Source organism: Poecile atricapillus, chromosome 3 (assembly GCF_030490865.1).
Source record: "Poecile atricapillus isolate bPoeAtr1 chromosome 3, bPoeAtr1.hap1, whole genome shotgun sequence".
In the NCBI taxonomy this organism is placed as follows: domain Eukaryota; kingdom Metazoa; phylum Chordata; class Aves; order Passeriformes; family Paridae; genus Poecile; species Poecile atricapillus.
This window is the reverse complement of record NC_081251.1, coordinates 26,609,723-26,625,653: the sequence shown is the minus strand read 5'-3', so window position 1 is coordinate 26,625,653 and position 15,931 is coordinate 26,609,723. Positions and strand designations below refer to the sequence as shown.

Here is a 15,931-nt window from a genome sequence, read left to right as displayed (position 1 = left end):
GTGTTTTTCTTAGATACTGATTTATATAATCTATATCTCTCAGGAATATTGTTTTAAAGAATTAATTGGATCAGAATTAAAGTTGCTTTTTTTCATGATTTATATATTTTTGTCTGAAAAATATTTGTTCAGTAGATGAAAATTTAACAGACAACATTTCAGGACATTTTAAGAAATACTTCCAAAATTTACTTCAAAAGTTGACTGTTGTCAAGGGTTGTCAGCCAAGCCTTACTTTGAACAATACAAAGACATAAAAATCTCAGTGTGACAGATGGTTGACAGGAAATGTTTATCATATTTTCCAAGGAAATTAAACATGTATAAAATAAAGCATTGACCACTGCTTTAAAGGTAAAAGCTTCAGATTTCTGTTCCTGGAGTTAAAAAAAACTTCTCTTGATATAAGCTTTAGGAAGATTTTCAGAGTCTTTTGAAGTTCTATTAATCTATTGAACAGCCACAGTTTATACCTCTTAATAAACTTCTAAATAATGGTCATGTTCATAAAAAAGTCAAATCTGGTAAATGCCATAAACCCATATGTTGTAGAACAATATTACAGGATGACTGAAGTGATATTCAAATAACTTACTTGGTGGCATAGGCAAGACAAGGCCAGTCCTCCCTGCTCGCTCTTGTATTTTGGCAGCATCTGTAACAGAGTGTTACACAAAACATTCAAACAGGGCTTACTTATTTAATGCTCATTTTTCAAAGGGCATGTTGCCACAGTGTTTATAGAAGACATGGGGGGGGGGGGGGGGGGGGGCGTGAAAAGCTGTTTTCAGAAGGAACTTAGAGCTGAAAGAGACCAAAGAGAAAGATGTCATGATATCACTAAGAGAAATGAACGTGGCAAAATTATTTTCTTTCTATTCAATTTTTACTCTGTTCTCCTATTTACTTAAATTCTGTGCTTTCAGCTGCCATTCCTCACTGAGCACTGTTATTATCTTTTTCTTGCTTGGCTGACCACAAGTATCCTCCTTGCCATCAAAGTTGGAGGATGCTCGAGTAATACTCAAAGATTCTGAGCAGTCTGTGGTTACAGATGAATTTGTGGCCCTCTCAGGGAATAATCTGACAGCCTTGTGCTGGGCCAGCTGGTGAGCCTTCTCACAGCCCTGCAACTGGCAGTCCTTCTTGCCCTGAAGGAGAAAAGCTGTGTTTGTGCCTGCTGGCTACTGCTAGCGGAGATCTGCTCTAGTTTGGGTAATTTGTGACTGGAGAGATTAGGATTGCTCCCACCAACCTTCAGAGTGCCTCAGCATGAATTTTTAAACTTTGACTTGAAGGTTGGTGGTGAATGGTTGCTGCTGTAGATTTGAAATATCTGCAAAAATTCATCTGCACACATCTTCAAGAAGAATGAAGGACTTTTCTCCCTGAAATGTGAAAATAAATATATTTTTCCCAGTTTTTTGCCTGTTAATATAAAATTTTACTCTTGGTTGTTTTAGTTTATTGTACTAAGTGGAAGTTAATGCCTTATGTAGTTTAACTCCAATAAAAAAAAATACATAGATGCTCAAAAGAAAAGCAGGCTGAGAGATTCAGGTTGGTGAAAGGTAGATACTGTGCCCTTCTCTCTGCTCCATTATAGGAGTTATACTCAGGTGTTGCTGCCTTCATGTCAAGAAGTTTATTAGAGTCCCACAGCTTCTGCCATACAGTTGATAAGGCATCTCCACAATAGCAAATGCACAAATGCATAAACTTCCCTTAAAAGTCACTGCCTGTGCTGGAGAAGACAGCAATCCTCCTCAAGAGACCTTGAGAAAGGTTTAGTAGAAGACAAGTGCCCTTTCTATTATGTTTCTGTATCAACGCACTTTACAGAGCCATTGAAGAAACAGCACCTGCATTCTGTCAGTTTTCAGTGGGAAATAGGTATCCTGTTACTGCTTTTGCTTCTAAAAACACTCAACAAACCTCATAAGTTCCTGGATTTACCATGTGTTTTTGTATTAACTTGAAAACAAGTTTAAATTATGGACCATTCAAAAAAATAAGGAATTTTATACAGGATGTCAGAGAAAAATAAGTGTGTTTATTTTCAAAACTCTTTCATGATCCGTATCTTTTTCTCATTTCTGATTTTACACTCCATGCCACAATTTCCTACTATTGAACTTCTTAGGAGAACAACCTTACTCCAGCATTGGTTATTTTGTTTGACATGAACATTCCTCTTCACTTCTAGCATTCAACAGAGACCCTGATGTAAACGGCCTCGGAAACACAGCTCTCCTTTACCTGTTCTCTCATATTGAATTTATTAAGCAGCAGATGGCCAGGGACAACGTGCAGTTTGTCAGATTTGAATCAATAGACCTCCATGGTGTATCAAGATCAAAGAATGTTCCTTCTCGATTTTTTCAAGTAAGTTTTTTGGTTTCTAGTTGTACATTTTTGTGTTTTCATGCCTCCATCCTTAAATTATATTTTTTTTTAAACTGCAGGCAGCAACTCCAACTTAGAACAAATTATCTGTTCCCTCCCCTTGCTCATGTTCCCAAAGAATCTAGACTACTTTCATCATTGCAATCATTTATTCTTTTTTTCCTCCCAATTAGATAAGGCTAATAATTTCAGTTCTTTGAAGTTCTAATAATCTTTTCCCTCAGAAATATCTTTTCAGATTTAACACACTATAAATATTTTAGTTTTACGAACATCTCTAAATTGCAAAAAAGAAAGGAGTAAACCCCGAAAGAAATAAAATTAAAATAAAATCATTTTAGTTATGAGAAATTTCATATTTATCATTAATATATGAAAATATCATGGAGTTGCACAATGACTTAACAGCAATATTTGCCATAGTAATGATTCAGGAAATAAAAATCAAGTTGGGAAGCAGGATAAATTAGGTAGCAGTGTTCAAGGAGGGAGAGGTACTACTATGGGGTAGTCACCTTTGACACCTTTTTCAGTGCCAAATGGACAGCTTAGACATCTTGGAGCAGAGTTCACTAGAGTGTGCAGTTTTGATTATGGGTATCACATCATTGATACTGTCGACCAGCACATGCTTAAAAGGAGATTTCATTCATTCATTCATTCATTCATTCATTCATTCATTCATTCATTCATTCATTCATTCATTCCTCCATATTAAGAGAAGCCACCATATGCAATTTCCATCTGGATATGCAAAACTGGCTATTTTCAACTCTGAGCTTGCCCCTTTCTGGGTTTGTTCTGTCTCCTCTGCTCACACAAACGGAAATTTTTTCCCTTAGAAGAGTAAAGGTAAGATGTAAATATGAGCCCAATTCCACTTGATAGAACTCGACCTAATGGCAGCTTTCATTGGAAAAATGTTTGATCATAAGGTTGTAAAGGTGGTTAATTGAAGGTAGATGATCCCTCCTTGGGGTCTTACTTGCATTTCATTTTCATCACTTGAAGATTTCTGTTCAAATGGAGAAGAAAGTATAATTATGAGATTTTCTTACCTGGAAGTTCTTCCCTGCATTTTACCCCAAACTTTTTAAGTCTAGAAAGTGAGACTTTTCTATTAAATGTTGCATCTGAAAAACAGTATTTAAAGAGAAGAAGCAGTCTGAATTGAACTGATATGAGTCTTGTGTGGTCACTTGGGTCTATGTAAATAAAATGGTCAGAGGGTATAAATAGACCACCTATAGATAAAAGTCTGACATTCAAAGTGTGCACTTAACTGGTGATACCCATAATTACATAAACACCATGCAATAAAGTTGTTGAACAATTTTTTTGTCCTTTATGGAAATTTAAAAAAATTATCATTGGTGTCACAGTTTCTATACCAGCCTTGCAGAGCGCTGTTCTGCCTTATAAAGACACAGTAATTGGCTCTTACCCTTCACATCAGGGATCAGTGCATTTTAGTGTTCTTTTATGAAAATATCATTGTTCTACCTGGGAATCTGAATTTTACATCTTTCATAAAAATAAAAATACCATTGAGCTCTTTTCTGGTTCAGTAATATGTCATTCTGTTCTGTGTTTAGGAGAAAGCAATTCATGGTATTGCCATGCCCAGAAGTTACCTTGAGCTGACGCTGAATCCTAAAGATAATGAATTAGATTACATAAATGCAACCAATTTCAATTGTGACATAATTCTGAACCCTGATTTATCAACGTTTCGAATACTCCCCTGGACTGAGCAGACTGCAAGAGTGATATGTGATTCCTTCACCGTGCTGGGTACCCCACTAATGACCTCTCCAAGGCACATTGCCAAGAAACAGCTGAGCCAGCTTCAGGACAATGGCTTTTCTTTGCACTCTGCATTCACTTATGAATTTTGTATTTATGGCATTACTGAGGTTGTAAATTCAAAGACAATATCCTTTCCTGCAGCCACAATACTAAATAACCATGACCAGACTTTCATTCAGGAGCTCATTGAAGGAATGTATTATGCTGGTGCCAACATTGAATGCTTTTCTTCTTCCAGTGGGCCTGGGCAGATGGAGATCACTTTTCATCCAGGGTTTGGCCTAGATGCAGCTGACAGTGCCTTCACGTTTAGAACAGGCCTTAAAGAGGTGGCTAAGAAGTACAACTACGTGGCTAGCTTTTTCTCAGAATCAGGATTCTACAATTCAGGGGCTCTATCACACAGCCTGTGGGATCTCAATGGCCAGAAGAATTTGTTTTCTGCTGGTTATGGAGTTGAGGAGCTCTCAGAGCTTGGAAAAAATTGGTTGTCAGGTCTCTTGGCACACACAGCAGCTATTAGCTGCTTGATGGCTCCTACCACCAGTTGCCGCAAGTCTTATTCTAAATACAGCAAAGAATCAAAAGAGACTGTAAATGCAAGATGGGCATATAATGATAACAGCTGTGCCTTTAATGTCAAATGTCATGGTGGAAAAGGCACTTACATAGAGAATAAATTAAGTTCTGCTGCAGCAAACCCATACCTGGTCCTTGCTGCTACCATTGCTGCAGGTCTGGATGGAGTAAAGAGAGGACTCAGCTATGATGATATGCTTGAGGAAGAAAATCACACTGGTGATCTGAAACATTCATCGATCCCTCTGAAACTAGAGGATGCTCTGGTTGCACTTGAGGAAGATTCGTGCATTAAGGAAGCATTAGGCGAAACTTTTATCCGATACTTTGTTGCTATGAAACATTATGAGTTAGAAACCGAAGAAATGGATAGTGAAAGGAATAAATGCCTGGGATATTTTATTTAGAAGGAGCACTCTTCTGTAGTGGTGCTGTGTAAATGCATACAGTGAATGGCTAAGATTTTTTAAATTAGTACATATATTTAAAAATGTTTAAATGCTTTGGGATTCCCCCCCCTCCTTTTTATAGTAAATTGTAATTACATTTAATTGTCCATGTACATCATGGCAGCACAAAGCTGATATATTCATGCAGTAACATTAACAGGCTTTAAAAAACAGGTGGAGTTTTTTTGGGCAGATATGCTGGTGAAAAGATAGAAAAGAGAAGGTGAAATGGAGAAGAGCAACTACGCAACTGTAACAGGAGTGTTTAACCTGCAGAAAAGTGGGAGTGATGGGCACAGTGATGAGGGGTGGGGTTCAGAACTGGGGAAGGCAGGGAATTTTGTGTTCAGCTTGGTTATGAGATTTGTTCCAGACTATTCAGTAACTGATGGGTTGCTAAACCGAAAGAATATGAGTTTGATTTAAAACATAAGCTAGAACAATGAACATTGTAGAGAGAGGGGCAAAGGACTGAGGCTGTAGAACTTGAGAGGCAGGAATCTTAATGGACATAAAAAAGACAGGATGCATTATATAATAATCTATATATCATGAATTCTGCTACTGAATAGAGTTTTCAAGAATTATAGTTAATAAAGATACTAAAAAAAATCAAATGGTGACTTGAAGAGGGAATAATTCATAGAAAAGCAGCAGTGCCAGGCCACTGTGCAGAAAAAAAAAGATCTGGTTTTAGATCTGTTTTGATGGTTAATGGGTTAATTCAGATTTAAATGGCAAATGAGGAAAAAAAGGGAAAAAGGACAGAGAATTTAGAGCTTAAACTGTGCTTTATTTGGAAAAAGGACAGAGAATTTAGAGCTTAAACTGTGCTTTATTTGGAAACTTGATTTTATCAAGCATGAAGAAGATAACTGAGAGGAGAGGAGCAGAAAGAGTAGGTTGAAACCAGAATGAAAGAGGTTGAAATAGAAAGACAAAAAACCCAATCCCAAAATTAGAAATGGCAGCTGGTATAAAGAAAAATAACTTTTTAGGAATAGCAGGAGGCGGGGTTTAGATTTGTTCTTTATTCTTGTTGCTGCTGTCATCCTTTATAATTAAAGATAATTTGTTTCATACACCACCTCCACATTAACAGTGATTTTTGGTGTTCTTTATCTTGTCACAATATTTTGATCTGTGTGTAGGAATGTGTGAATGGAAGAGTTTGGTCATCAGTGGAGTAAAAACAAGATTCAGCCAATGCCTCTGTCAGCTTGCAGAATTAGGAAGGTGTGAACAGGAATGTGCTGTTGGCCTACTGATGAATCTTCCATTCTTCCCCTACAAAGCATTGTACTTGAAATGTAACACCTAGTACACTAAAGTTTTTTGTGTGATTCCAAAAATCTCATTTTATACTTGGGTAAGAAGAGGAAATAAAAAAATTAAAGAAACATGTTGAATACCCTTGTTTCAGTCTATAATTTGATTCTCTCTCTTATTCACATGATACATTTTTGAATGCCCAATTTTGGAGGTATATAGGGGACTCTTTTTCTTTGCTACAGGCTAATTTGAATTGGCCAGGTCTAGCCTTGCATTTAAGCAGCACTTCCCATTCTGAAAAAAGTTCTTCTCTTTTGCTTTCTTCAAGCACTTCTTCAGAGGCTCTGGAAATTTATCTGCTCTCTTTCTGGTTACTTACAATTTTCACAAGCTGTTGGCAGAAGACACACATAAAAATTATTTCCTTGCTCCAAGAGCTTACTTACCATACTTAATATTTAGTCCCAGCAGTCACACAGATTAATAGCTATTAGTTGGTGTGGGTTTATAAGACATTTTTTCATTTGTCTTGGGTTTATAATTATCTGCCACTGTATACATTTGCGTTTAAAAAGTTAATATATAATGAACTTCTATAACTGTATTTAATAAACATGACATTTATTATATATACTACAATTTATTGTCCATATATTTTCTTATCACAACATTGACAAAACAACATCACACCTAAACCTCTTGCTGTATATGTATAGATTGACAGAAAGCTATAATTTATAAATAAAATATAATATAAATAAAAAACCTCAGGGGTCTAGAACTGATGTTCTACAAGTTATGAACAGTTATAGCAAGATAAGGTAAACCCATAAAATAAATCTACAGGTATTTTCTAAGTAGTCCTCAATGACTCATACTTTGAAAAGACACTGACTGTATGATTAAATGGATATGATTAAATCGAAACATTTCATGTTTCCAAAATTAATGTTTTTTGGTTTTTTTTTTAAATAGAACATTCACAGATGGAGCCTGAAGCTAGTGGGTCCCAAATTTTGGTCATTTTTCAGCAAATTGAAAATAAATAAGAGCTTATTTTCAATTTGGATATGCAATGCTTCTAACCAGGCTTCAGTTTTCATGAGATATGAAAAGATTTTGAATTTGTTAGCTAACATGTCTCCAGCATGCCAAAATGATGATGTCGTGTATGTAAGTAAATATTCAAATTTTATTCTTTCAGGCTCCAGCCAGAGGGCAGCAGTGCACTGTTCAGTGTTCCTCTGGGATCTCAAGCTGACCTGCTGTGCTAAAAAACATATTAAAATACACCGATGTATTTTATATATGTACTTACAGTTTTCTTTAAAAGCTAGTGTGGAACCTGAAAGCTAATTCAGATCTTTTTCATTGGTTTAGCTAAACTTAATTATCTGTTGAATATGCATGGCCTTTTCAAAAAAGGACCACAGATCCAAAATGTAGTTTTCATTCTTGGTAACAGAATTTAAATCTTAGTCTGGTCAAAGACTTGTATCTATATTTATGTGTGTGTATGTATTCATGTGTGTATCATCTTTAGGTGTACCATCTTTAATAACACTGCAACAAAAGTGCAAGCCATTTAATGGCAGTATTCCATTTTTGTAATTTAATGTAAGCCATTACTGGAATTTCTTTCATGTTTCCATCTTAAACACTTTGAGAGGTCTGCTTGCTTACAGGGATTTCCATTTTACCTATACTATTTTGTCTTTTTTTCCCCATCTGCTGGAGGAAAAATCATAAATGCATAGTGAATGAATACACCCTAGATATACCTATTCCAACCACCTTTCTATTTCTGAGCAGAAACATAACTTCACCCAGAATCTGAATTATTGAAATTCAGATACATATTCTAGATATCTGTCAGCATGTGGGACAGCCATTTTTTAGTTGTTCTGACTATATATATCTATATGGCTTTGCTCTGCAAGTCTGCTACCAAAACCCACATTTTTCAATATTGAATTTCTTCACAAAGTTGCAGTATCCAAATCTTAGCAATCCTTTTCCTCCAACTCTTTCTTTGCAACACCTTCATGATTTTTTTGTTTAGTTTGTTTGGTTCTTTTTAACTAAAGAGCTCAATTATGTTCAAAATTCTTCAAACACATGAAATAAAAATTGATTTTGCAAGGTTCTTGCAGAGCATTAATTGAGCTGCTCTGAAGTTCTGCTGTTTTAACACATTTGAATACACCATCTGTGGAAAACATGCCAATGCAGTCCCAGGGCATGGCAGTAAAGGAAGTAAAGAGAGGAACTATTTGCAAGCAACTCCACTAAATGTGTTAGTCTTGAGCAATTGGAGAAAGATGTGAAGAAGGGGACTGAGCAGGTGAGAGTGCTTTGTGCAAGCTCTAATTCATCACCTGAGAAAGAAAGACAAGCTCCTGGATGAAGAAAGACTGGTTGAAGGGGAGAAATCTCTTGGATGAGTTTGCAACTACAGAGCAATTTTTTTATTGAAGGTATACAATAATGATTGTTCCATTGAATCTGTAATTTGGGAGTGCTTTTTCATTTCTTTGTTGACACTAAGTTCTCATCATAACAACATCCACAAATAGAGCCTTCTACCATCTCACACTGACTATGATGTTCCATCCTGGTAATGTTACATCCTTAGTTTCTTCCTCTTTTTTGTTTTTGTTGTTTTGAGTTTCTTGTTTTGCTGTCACCACTTACAGAATTGCAGCTGATACTGACACTATGTTGTGCCTCTTCCATGTACATGGACTTTCTGTAGAATATTAAATTGAATTCAAAGCTATTGGGTTCAACTCACCCCAGAGAATTACAGGCACTTTATTGGCACACTTCAGTTAGGAGCTTAGCTCCCATGCACCTCTGTCTGCTTATTGAAACAGATAAAAATTACCAAAGGGCAAAAACCACAAACCAACATCCTTTTCTATACTATATTAATTCTCAAAGTTAGGGCTGAGGACAAGGTTACTGAAATCTGCTTTCTTAGATATTGTACAAAAGTGTACTGTGTCTGGTTGGGATGGAGTAGATTTCCTTCAAAGGAGCCCACATGGTGCTGTGTTTTGGATTTGTAGAATAGTGTTGATAACACATCAGTGTTTTAGCTACTGCTGAGCAGGCTTTACACAGCATCAAGGTTTTCTCTTTCTCACGCTGCATTTTCAGCAAGTGGGCTGGGGTAGACGATAAACTGGAAAGGAACAGAGCTGAAACAGCTGGCCCAAACTGACAAAAGTGATATCATATACAATATAATATGCTCCACAATAAATCCAGAAGTTTTTTCAAAGTAGCCATGACTTGGAGACTGGCTGCACACTGATCTGCTTGCGGGAGGTGGTGAGTGATTGTCTTTACATTGCTTTATTGCTGAAAACTTAGGGCAGTGCTCTTAAGGATATACGCATACAGAGCTGTTTAGACTCTAATTTTGGTGTGCTTAGGATTGAAAGGGGAAAGGGAGCATTCATGCAGATGTACTGGTATCAATAAAACCAGAAGAATGAGAAAGATAAGCTGATGCTGTTTGTGGATAAGCAAAAGAAAACAGAGATCATATGGCTGCTTCAGGCAAAAGGCTTAATTCTTCATCCAATAAATACTTGGCACATGACCCACCAGCAGAGAAGTGGTTGTGAAGGATGTCTCTAGAGGCAGTTCCCAAGTGGAAGTTGTTTTGGAGATAGCTAAGAAAGCTGCTTTGTAAACTGCTAATGTATCATGGTTAGTATGTTGATGGGGCTTCCCCACTCCTAACATGTTTTTGACTTTGAACTACACATGACTGAGAGTGTCAAATAATGTCATTGCACTGAGATATCAAATGTTACTTAAAGAAGCCACATAGAGACCAGTGGTTACTCAATTCTTTTGTTGTTTTCTCTGGAATTGCCATACATTTAAGCGACTCATTAATCTGACATTTTAAGGAAGGTCTGGTTCCAAGCACTCTAAGCCCTGGAGGAGTCACTGCATGCTATAGGACTGATGTGTGATTTCTCCTAACTCATCAAAGAGCCAAAAAGGACTGGTACTACAATGGCATCCAGCAGTTAGCAACATTCCATCTGCTCAGCTGCAGCTCAGTACTGCTGGATCTGAGAAGCCTGAGGATCCTTGCTGTGTCCCATGAGTGTTACAGTTGAAATGCTCCTGTCATCCCCTTGCCTCTGTGCTTGACTCCAGACATGACAATATAACCTATCATTTGGATCAGGGCTCAGCCTAAGTCACTTTCAGTGTCCACTGATCTATCCATTGTTTATTGCTTTCTTTTGAGGGAATAAAATATATCAATATATTTCTTAAATCTAGAAACTGTACAGGTCATTTATGGGAGCCCATGGTAAGAATTTTGGATGCCAGCAACATCTCTGTGCTGTCATTTTGCTTGTTGTACCATTGAAACCAAATGCTCAGTGCTGATTTCAGAAGGAGCTCTGTGGGATAACAAAGGAAATGCCAGTCAATCTGGATACCACAGATTACCAGTGGATTGCTTTTGTGGATCTGGGTTACTTGCTCAGATGAAAATACATGCTTGAAAAGTCTGCACCTACCCACCTTGCAATTTTGATGAACAGAAATGGATGTTACTGCCACCTGTTATTCTGATAGCAGGGAGTCAGATATTTCCATTTTACCTGTCAGAACCAACCATGCAGCTCATACTGCTCGTATGAGATCACTCTCCATTTATGTATTACATTATGCACCTTCACAAATGACAGCTTGCAAAACAAAATCTGTTTTGTCTTGTTGGAACCAGTTGATTAATCACACAGTATCTTCCTTGTATTTTACCTGCAATTTGTAACCACAAATCTTGGAAAAAACAGGGGTCAATCATTGTTCTCTGATAGCAGAGGATGTGTCCCTCTGAGTGCACTGTGTGAGCTGGAAAGCTGTTTCTTCATAAAGTCATGACCTTATGGAAATGACACTGAAAGGGGTATTGAAACACAGGCTTTTTCAAAGCTGATCCCAAAGACAAATTCTTCTAACATTTACTGTCTTTCCTCAGAGTGGCACTTCCTGCTGATCAAAGACTAGACACAAAATTTGTGTGAGCACCAGCATCTGTATGTTATGTCACAAAAGTTCTTCTGTATGCACAGAAACACAGAGAGGGAATCCAAATAATACCTTGCACTGGGTCCTCCTAGGACTATCCAGGATTCATCAACTCACCATGTGCTGTTTACAGCTCCAGAGGAGCAGAGAGCCCCATGGCATTTGAGAACACAAATTAAGGACTCAGAGGAGGGGCCAGTCCTCCTGGGCCCCTCTCAGGACTGTTCCAGGAGTCTGTGTGAGGTGTATATGTGTGTTCTTTGAGTGTGTGCTTGGTGGGTGTGTCTGCTCAGCCTCTCTTGGGCCACTGGATCCAGCACAGTACAGCTTCCCCACACATCATACACATAATCTGTTTAAAAAGTAGGACTGGACAGATTCTTCTTACGGAGCCATAGACAGGATAAGCACTTCAGAGCAAAATAAATGGAATAAAGGTCCATGAAGTTTGCTTCTGTTTTATCAGATATTATTTAAAGGACAAGGAATATGCAGATAATCTAATTTGAATTTGACCAGGAAACTCCAAACATCACACATCCAAGTCGATGGTCAAATATTGGCACCATCTTAATTTTGTCTCATGCAGTAGATGATTTTCCCGGCAGTTTTGTGCAAACTGCCACCATGTCAATCCAGCAAATTTCAGAATATAGCACACACTTCCTGAAGCAATGAACTGTTTCCCAAAAGATCCACTGAAATTTGTTTCCAAGATAAAAGATCTAATGGAAATACAGTTGGGTAACTTGCTGTTTTTATGGATCAGATTTCAGTGTCTGAGGGAGCAGATTCAGGTATTTGATGGCATTCACACTTGTATCCAGATTAATTTGCTGGTGGTTACAAGTATGCTGCCAAGAGTTGTAATCATGGAAGAGGCTTTTATTTTAAAGATTCTTTACTAATAGAAGAAAAATTAGTCCCAGGTTTAACTCTGCAATGTTTCTTGTTGACTTGCAAAACTTAAAGTACTGCTGAACCTTTTTTTTAGTAAAACCAAATTATTCAATTGAGATTGTTTAGAACAAAACCATAAAAATATTTTTTCCTACAACAGTATTACAAGTGGAGATGGGAACATGAATAAATGTTCCCAATTACTAAGCCAAAAAAAATAATAAAATGGAATTTTCACCTCCTAAGACAGGAAAGGACTTCAAGAATATTTTTAATCTCATTAATTTCCTTCTGTTTTGCTGTATCCTGGTCTTGGAAAGATGAAAAATAAAAGGTATTTTCTTAGTCTTCTGTCTGGATTGCTGTGTCTTAAACACACTTTTTTTCTCCTATGCAAGAATGGAACTTTTTAATATTTATATATTCTCTAATACCAATCAAAATCAGTGCTATTAATTATCACAATTATAACTAATTATTCTGTTACAGATTATGTAAAATTAAAAGGTTTTTAAATATCCTCTTTTCATCACTCTTGTGTGTCATTTCTGCTGTTAAGAGCTTTTCTGACAACTAAGTGTATAATAACTGACATTTTTTATCTTTGTTCAGGATTTTTGCTGAGTTACTGCATAGCCCTTCTTCTACAGCATGCAGACAGAGATATCTTTTAGTTCTGACTGACACAAATATTGTTTTGTTTTAAGAAATACACATTTTTTTACCTCTCATAGTGTAGACATCATCTATTTGTATTTAATTCTAAAACCAGTTTGAACTGACACTATGATTAAGAAAATAAAATATTCTTACAGAAAACAAATCTCACCTCCAGTGGGATACATGTAATCTTATTTATATTAGTGCAATGACCCCAGATAATCACAACATCTTTTAACCTGTTTGAACTCATCTGTTGCCGTGTAAAATTTTACATTTTTAAATACAGAAGTGCAAAAATCCCACCCACTCTGCTTTTTCAAGGTCAATACATCGTTTGATGAGTAAATAATGATGAAAGGAATTATTAGCTTTAAGAAGACTTATTCTAGCTCATCTTGAATTTTAAAGATAATTCCTGAAATAATAAGCTACAGTTTCAGCTCTTTGCATATCAGACCTCGTACTGCATAATGCAGGGCCAATATTTCTTCAGAGTTTTTCTTTCAAAATCCTCTCTTGAATGACTTAATTTTCCATAACACTACCCCAAGAACTGGGAAGATTCCTTAGTATGTGAAGTCTTGCCACTTGTTTTACTTACCCTCATTTTACATCAGTTTAAACCCACCAGCATGAGTAGAGCTTCTCTGTACTTGCACCATAGCAATGACAGAATTTAACTCGACGCTTCAGCCCTGAATTTGATTCTCATGTGCGGCCTACTTAGTTGTTTTCTCCTACACAGCAACCTGAAGCTATACAGAGTAGTCTCCTGCAAGTGATGGCACTCAGGAAGGACAGGCTTTGGCATATGCACTCATCTTTTGTGCTCTGGCACCCTTGAGGGGAAGCCCAGGGTCTTCAAAACCAGCACTGAACAAATACCATCTGTAGTCTAAGGAAGTGTTACTGACACAGTGGTCTTCTCAGAGGTGTGATGAAGAGTGATTTTTGTGCTTGCTAGCAGAGTAGATTACATTTTTCCCATTAAGAGGTAAGTGATTATAAGTCATGACTCATTTATAGTTTTGTGCTTACAAGAATTAACAGAACAAGAGTCTTTGTTCCCCAATCATCCAGAATGGGAAAAGAGTATAACATGTTTTGGATCCTTACTGGCAGTGGATGCTCAGGTTTTCATCCCTTCACACAAACTGAGGTGAAGCATGGTGGCAGGAATGTGGTGTGCATCACTGTAATGGTAATGGTTTAGAACTGAAGATTGGTCAAAATGCATTAGACATAAAGATGTTTTTTACAATGAGGCTGGTGCAACATTGGAACAGGTTTGCAAGAGAAGTTGTAGGTGTCCCATCCCTAGAAAAATTCAAAGTCATGTTGGATAGGGCTCTGAGCAACCTGATCTAGTTGAAGATGTCCCTGTTCATTGAGGGGGGTTGGACTAGATGACCTTTAGAGGTCTGTTCCCACCCAAACCAGTCTATGATCAGTATTCATCCCAGTAAAGGACAACACAGGGTGTGGCCTAGGTCCTGGTACCCAGAAGATCTCTTGCAATTAGCAGTTTAGACATGCCCTGAAGACACATCTGTGCCTGAGGCACACTGGCAGCTGTTCCTTCAGTAGCAAAACCATCTGTCTTAGAGAGAGGATGGAATCAGGTATGCTAGTTCTTCCATATATATTGAAACTCAGAAGTGTGCCAATAAAATATATCAGCTTCCGCATGTATACTGAGCCTTAAAAAGAGAGTTTATTTCCTTTTTATCCTCTTTCTCACTGCTGAGTTGTTCCTGTTCAATGCAAGGGATTCAGTCCCTACCATGTGCTGATTCCCTTCATTTAGCATATTTTAGAGAGGGACTGCTTGCCTGGTCTCCCTTTGGCAGGCTGCTTTTGCTGATTTGTTGTTACTGCCCTCTTGGGATGGCCCAGGCTCCAGTCATGAATTCTATCTTCCCCAGCTGTGCTCTGACTAGGTGAAAGAGGAAGGGCTTATATCTTCAGCTATGCCCTAGATATATTGCCTCTGTCTAAATTGTACATATTGCCTCACTGGCTGCAGCACTCCTGAGCATGTAACTGATTTCCCCTGTTTGCCTGGGCACTTTGTACTGCTCTGCATGACTCATTACTTGTGTTGTGGGACTGCCTGCAGCAGTAGTCTACAAATCAGGAATTACAACTGGAAGCAGAGTGATAGTAAGAGATATAAGGGAGTGTTGTAGGAAATGCAGTTATTTTTTACTGTATTTGCAGTTGCGTGTCTGCAGGCAAGCAAGAAGAGAGTTTGCAGTCACAAACAATTTGGGAATGAAGCCCATGGTCTCTAGTAATGACTGAATCCTAATAGGCAAGGCGCAACAGAGATAGCACTTGGAGGCAGGAATATATGGCTTACAATCTATGTAGCTATTTATACAATTTAAAAAGGTGGGGGTGAAATGATATCCCTTCAGCAATATAATGAATAGTCATATAAAAGTCTATGAAATAAATGTTGAAAATGCTTCATCTGAAGACCAGAAGCATTTCAACTCCCTGGGAGTTTTCTAGTGAGTATTTTCAAAATGTGCAAATAAAATGAGTCTATATGGGCCTATCGTAGCTTGAACCTCCATTTGGGAGGCTGATACATTGCAGACTGTTCCATAGCAGTGTTTCACTATATCAGAGAAATGCCTAATATGTATCTAAACGTTGTTCTCGGCTACTTCATGCTGTCGACAAAAGGACTCAGGATTTGTAGAGGCTTTTACATTTCTTTTTTTTCCCCTAATCATAAAGAAATCATCTGACTGGTTCATTCCTCATTTTCAAAG

At 37.5% G+C, this 15,931-nt stretch overlaps 1 protein-coding gene across 1 annotated transcript in view; it reads left to right on the top strand.

Annotated features, from left to right (window-relative positions):
* Positions 1-5,201, top strand: part of LGSN (lengsin, lens protein with glutamine synthetase domain) — a 76,777-nt gene extending 71,576 nt beyond the window's left edge. The window contains exons 3-4 of the mRNA XM_058835959.1: positions 2,207-2,385; positions 4,002-5,201. Coding sequence (XP_058691942.1) covers positions 2,207-2,385; positions 4,002-5,201 — 1,379 coding nt within the window. The remainder of the gene's footprint in view (positions 1-2,206; positions 2,386-4,001) is intronic.
* The last annotated feature ends 10,730 nt before the right edge of the window (positions 5,202-15,931 follow it).